General features: G+C 45.8%; 1 protein-coding gene across 2 annotated transcripts in view; it reads left to right on the top strand.

The window, feature by feature from the left end:
* Positions 1-6,218, top strand: part of MACO1 (macoilin 1) — a 48,957-nt gene that overhangs the window by 174 nt on the left and 42,565 nt on the right. Inside the window, exon 1 of one of the 2 annotated variants that reach the window (XM_039511343.1) lies at positions 358-542. The exons of the other annotated variant lie outside the window; for it this stretch is intronic. Within the exon in view, the coding sequence (XP_039367277.1) occupies positions 463-542 (80 nt within the window). The 5' untranslated portion in view covers positions 358-462. Of the gene's footprint in view, positions 1-357; positions 543-6,218 lie in introns of those variants that run through there. 2 annotated transcript variants of the gene reach the window in all.

The following is a 6,218-nucleotide window of genomic DNA, read 5'->3' as shown; positions in this document are numbered from 1 at the left end:
TGCCTGGTGCGAACGCCCGGGTGGAACAAAATCCCTTCAAGTAATTGGAGGGTGTGCTGTCAGTTCACCCTTCTTTCTCTCTGCGAGACGTCACTCAGAGTTTGGGGCGGGCCTGCGACCAGAACGTCGTGGGAGGGGCGGGACAAACTGTTTGATCGGCTCTCTTACCCGTCCGTCCGACTCGCGCTGTCGTTGATTGGTTTGACCTCCCGTCGATCCCATTCTGTCTTCCTCGGATTGGATGTTGTCGGCCGAGGCGGGGCGGGGGCGCGGCGTCAGCGCGCGGGGACGCGGCGGGGAGGGAGGGACGGACCTGAAATTATTTTTATTTCTTTGTTTCCAAGGGGAGGGGGGAGAAAGCGGAGAAAAAAAAAATCTCCCCGGCCTCGAATGGTGGTGCCGTGAGCCGGGCGGGGCCGAGCGCGCGCGGGGCCGGGCCGGCGGCGGCGCGGGGCCGGGAGGATGAAGCGGCGGAGCGCGGACTGCAGTAAACTCCGGCGGCCGCTAAAGCGGAACCGCATCACCGAGGGCATCTACGGCAGGTACGGGCCGAATCCCCTCCCCCTGCCGCGGGTCCTCCTGCCCCGCCCGGCGCCGCCTCCGCCCCCACTAGCCCCGGCAGGACCCGTCCCCCGGCCCCAGCGCCGCTCGCCCGCTCCCCCTCCCCTCGGGATCCCCATTCCCGGCCTGTCAGTGTCCGCCCCTCCCCCTGGCCCGAGGGACGCGGCCTGTCAGGACGGAACATCCCCTCCCTGCGCCCGGCTCGCGGCGCCTCGCACCCGCCGGCCTCGGCGCGGGCAGCTGGGTCCCGGCCGGCTCGGCAGCCGCCGCTAGGCCGCACTCTGGGCCCGGCCGGTTGGCGTCCTGGCGCTCCTGCCCCATGCCCAGCCCGAACGGCTCCGCCTCGCAGGCCGCCGCTGAGCCCTCGCGCCCGGTGTCTCCTGCGAGCCCCGCGCCGCCTCCCTTCAGCCTCCCGCCCATCGCCTCCCTTCAGCCCCCCCTACTGCCTCCTCCTAGCCCTCCCCCCATCGCCTCCCTTCAGCCCCCCAGCCCCCCCCCGCACTGCCTCCTCCCAGCCCCCCCCGCACTGCCTCCTCCCAGCCCCCATCGCCTCCCCACTGCCTCCCTTCAGCCCCCAGCCCTCCCCATCGCCTCCCTTCAGCCCCACTGCCTCCTCCCAGTCCTCCCCATCGCCTCCTTTCAGGGGTTCCCATACTTCGCCTCCTCCCAGCCCCCACACATACACATGGTCTCCTCGTGCCTGCCCCCCTCACACATTGTCTCCTCTCAGTGCCACGCTCCTCCCTTCCAGGCCCCTCTCTCTACACACATTGTCCCCTTGCCTCTCATAACTCCTCCCACCCCCCACACATAGACCCTTCTTAGAGCACCCCCAGTGTTTCCTCTCAGAGGTTCCCTTCCCCTCAAAGTCCCCCTCACATTGCCTCTTCTTCCTGTTCAGGGCCTGACCCCCTTTCCCTTCCTCAATAACTGCCTGAGACCTTTACCCGCCCCCTGTGCTTTTCATAGACTTAGTTGAGATGCTGTTTTGTTTCTGTGTAGTGGACGGTTCCCCACACCTTATCCTTTCTGTATAAATCCGGGTGTGGGTGAGTGGGGTGGGTGGGAGCTGCTGGCCAAGGTCCTGTTGGAGCTAATTGAAGGAAGCAGCTTGGGGAAGGGGTCAAGGGGATTTGTTCAGAGTTTTTCCACTCCTTTCCCCAACATTTATCCTCCCGGAACAATACATCTGTGGTTCTCAAACTTTTGTACTGGTGCCCCCTTTCACATAGCAAGCCTCTGAGTGTGACCCCCCATATAAATTAAAAACACATTTTTATATATTTAACACCATTATAAATGCTGGAGGCAAAGCAGGTATTGGGGTGGAGGCTGACAGCGCGTGATACCCTGAGGGGTCCCAAACCCCAGTTTGAGAACTCCTGCATTACATGATGTAGTGAGGGGCTTAGCAGAATATGCGCATCTTGAGGGCTGCCTGGTTCAGAAATAACAATTTGGGAGAGTTCTCCACATACCTCAAACAGAGCAGAATAATGTGAGTTCAAGAGGTGTAACATTGTAGATAACTTGCCATAGCAGTTTGACAGCATGAATTTGCATGAGTGGCATTGTGGATGCAAAGTTTTGGCGGACAGCAGCATCTAACATGTTATCAAGGTTAAGGAGTTAGGTTTTTATGTAGGGTATAAAACCTCAGCTAGAAAGAAGTGAAATTGACATAACACCTACTATAATAATCTTATACTCAGAGAAGTTTATAGGACTTTTAAAGAAGAGTAAATTGGCTTATTTTAATCAGAATTAGTGCAAATTGTTTTCTTTAAAGGGACTGTCAATTTAAAAACATAATACTATGTGAAATCTTATAAGAAACACCTAAATTTAGTGTAACTGAAAAAGATGAGAAATATTTTTCTTTTTCAGCTTATTTGTGCTTTTGATAAGCTTTTATAGTCAGTTTCACTGTTTCTTCTGCTTGTGTGTTGTTGTTTTTTCCCCCACAACAGGGCAGATAGACATTTTTTAAATATAAGAAGGTATGACTGGGTAAATTTAAAAAAAAATGGTAGCAGCCTCAGGTACAGTCCATGACACTGACTTTTAACTCATTTAAAAAAAAAATTACTAGATTGCAAGTTCATGTGTCCCTTTAAACTCAGAGTTTTTTGGTGATAAACATGGGTCATATATAAAAACAAGAGCAAGAAAATCTCAGATTGAGAGACCAGTTGATGGTGTTTTACTGTAAACAGTGACATATTTTGGCTTTTATTCATTAGTATGTGTGTGCGTGTGTGTGTGCACGCTAGAAATATGATTTTACAGAGAGAATGGTGAATAGGTAGAATGGGTTTCCACCTGAGATAGAGTCAAGTACTATCAATATATTCGGGCAAAAATTGAATGATCAGAGAATTTGGTTAGAGTATTAGATATTGTGGTTGTTGGGTGTAACTGATGGACGCTCTTTTTTTAGGGTGAGGGGGTTGTCAGGAGGTATTTTTTGCCCATGGTACTTCCCCCTCCCCCACAAATTATGTATTGGTCCCCCTTCCTCCCTGATAAGGGTGTGTCTGCCCTCCTTTGGCATAACCCATGTATACTAAAGAGCTGTGTCTGCACAGAACTTTTTTATTAAAATTGTGGAGCTGCACCACTAGTAGAAAAAATTGGAACGTTTTTCATATGCAGTTATGTAATTACTGCTGAGAGTAAATCTAGATGACTTGGTGGTAAAAAAATGCCAGCAACTGCCAGCACCTTGTCCACATTAGAACTTCTGACTGTGGAGCTGAAACAGTGAGAAACTCTAAGAAAAAGACTTGCTAAATAAATAAAGGTAGATAATTTGGTCAAGAACGGTTCTGAATATGCTTGCATTCTGTATAATGGCATGAGTCTTGCCTTGTTAAATAAAGGGCACTAGTTTTATTTTAAACTTTAAATAATTCATTTATAAAGATGGAAATTACAAGAATATCTGTACTACTGAGATGGCAAAAGGCACCTGACTTTTATGTTGTGTGAAATAACTGCATGCATTGACATGTTCCATATATGGTACACATCAAAACACCATAGAACATCTTTTTGAACAGCTGTTTTGTAAAAACATGTTTTAATCTTAAAAGTGTTTTAAAGAGCACAGTTAATTTTGAGTATTAAACTTGGTTGCTTCCTTAGTGGACAAGACACTGTCAACTAAAGCCGTAAACAATTAGGAGAAAACAACGTTTTTGAGCTAATAAGAGAGGGCTGTCCAATTCAGGTACACAGTAATTATACAATTCTTGAGTAAGAGAGAAATTGGTAGTCTTGAAACACTGATTGTTGAAGATCATGAGCTGTGATAATATCTCACTTCTATTTCTAGTTCAGTTGAGGTCTATACTGGCACTTGTTTGCTAATTTAATAATTTCTTAAACAAAATTTTCAGAAAAATATAGATTTGTTACTGCTTACTTCCTTGGATTCTTTTGATCCATTCTCCGTTCAGTCTCTTGTTCATGTCAAATTGATGGAAAATCTAAGGACAATGTTAAATGTAGTAGAATAACAAAATATTTATTAATTGCTTCAGAGTGTCTATTCTTGAGTAAAATACCATTTGGAAGTTACAAAGTAATTTCATCTTCTGTTTATAAGATAATATTTAGGGAGCACAGTCTCTTGGAAAATAGTTTATATGTAGGCAGACCCTTCTGGAATCCTACGATCAGTTGCTTTTAAACAGAGATTCAACATTATATACCTTCTCTTACATCTGAACAGATTGGGGGTGGGGGAGATGGGATGTATTATTAGGTGGGTGGTTGCTTTTTCAAAAGACTCATACATAACTATGCTAGCTGTAGGTATATCTCCGATACAGAGCATCACATTTCTTGTAGTAATTGTTTCTGGTGGAATTCTTTGTTTTCATTTCATATTGACATATTCTGTTCTGAAAATTCAGACAGCTTCAAAGTACTATTCCAGGAAGAGGTAGGGGTAAGCTAGTGTGGAGGGTTTGCTTCTTTGGTAACCTAATCAGCAAGAAGTGCTTTATATGGAATGTTCTTTCTTTTTTCCTTATCCCTTCTCTTGTCTCCCTTCCCTCTTACCATTTTCACTCATAGTTCAGTATATCATGATATTATGTAAGTAGTCTCTGATGTGATTTGACTGGGTTCTTAAACTTTCAAGATTGATAAGCAATATCTGTGACCCACCTAAAAATGGCAATAATCATTTTATAATATCCAGATGATAACTTAGTAGGTTTTGTGTTTGATGAAATGAAGCCCCCAAAGCTGATAGGTGAAACAAACAGACCAATGAATGCATCCTGACTCTTAAAAACAAAAAACCTCCATAACACAATGTTGTCTCCTTGATTTTGTATGGCAGCCAAGTGGTGATTATAAGACTCCTGCTCACCTAAGTGCTCAGAGCAGCTTTTTTGGTGAAGTGAAGTTTACCCTTGTATGCAAAGAGAACATACTCACACAAAGGAAGAAGAGAGACCATTATTGTTCAAAAGGCAAAATTGTTGCTTTTAATCTGTTTGACTATGTCTACACCAGTTCAGCAACCCAAGATTGTGCAAAATTATTAATGAATTTAGCAATTGTTGCACACTACAAATATTTCTCCATTTGGCTACTGTTCATGGTTTAACCTCTCTGAGCTCATTGGCAAGGCCCCTTACTGTGTTCACACTTAAATTCCCCTTAAAGACCCACTTCTGCCCTGTTGCCTATGCTGAATCTAGTTGACTTTTATTAAAAATCTCTATTTGTTGTTCCCCTTCCACTAACCACTATCTGTATCTGTTAGACTGAGTTATTTGAGACAGGACTCTGCCTTGGTAGTTTGGCATGTGCCTTGCACTATTATTAATATTTTAATTTATTATACCAGTGGCATCTGAAGGCTCCCAACCAGGGTCAGGACCCCTTGGCACTAGACATTACCAAAAACAAACAATGATAGCTTATGGTTATTCCTGGATTTGGTGGTTGAACATTAATAATAATAATACCGAACTGTTAAATATCTGGGATAAAATTGGAGAAGACTAAACTAAAAGTAAAATTAAGTAATGATCTAATGGAAAGTTTTGAGGAGATGAGTACAATGGTCCCTATGTTTGTTTTTATAAAGAGATTCAGATAAACCCAACCTTTTATGATAACACTCAGACAGGTATTAGATTTCAATATGAAATTTCATCTGGAATGCATTTGAATTTTTGTTAAAGATTTAACATAAAATGATACTGTTTATCCTTCCAAATTTCTGAAGCGGACATGGTGGTTAGTACTTATGTTCCTAAATTTCAAGTAGTTTAAGGTACTGATTGGAAGCTGTAAAGTTTAGTGAGTACATACTAGACCAGGGGTCAGCAACCTCTGGCATGCGGCTCACCAGGGTAAGCACCCTAGCAGGCCGGGCCAGTTTGTTTACTTGCCGCATCAGCAGGTTTGGCTGACTGCGGCTCCCACTGGCCGCGGTTCGCCGTCCCAGGCCAATGGGGGCAACGGGAAGCAGCGCAGGCGAGGGATGTGCTGGCCGTGGCTTCCTGCCACCCCCATCGGCCTGGGATGGCGAATCGTGGCCAGTGGGAGCCGCAATTGGCCGAACCTGCCGACACGGCAGGTAAACAAACTGGCCTGACCTGCCAGGGTGCTTACCCTGGCAAGCTGCGTGC

The sequence above is a fragment of the Mauremys reevesii genome, linkage group 23, assembly GCF_016161935.1.
Source record: "Mauremys reevesii isolate NIE-2019 linkage group 23, ASM1616193v1, whole genome shotgun sequence".
Taxonomy (NCBI): domain Eukaryota; kingdom Metazoa; phylum Chordata; order Testudines; family Geoemydidae; genus Mauremys; species Mauremys reevesii.
The sequence above is the reverse complement of the archived record's forward strand: the minus strand, read 5'-3'. Positions and strand labels throughout refer to the sequence as shown.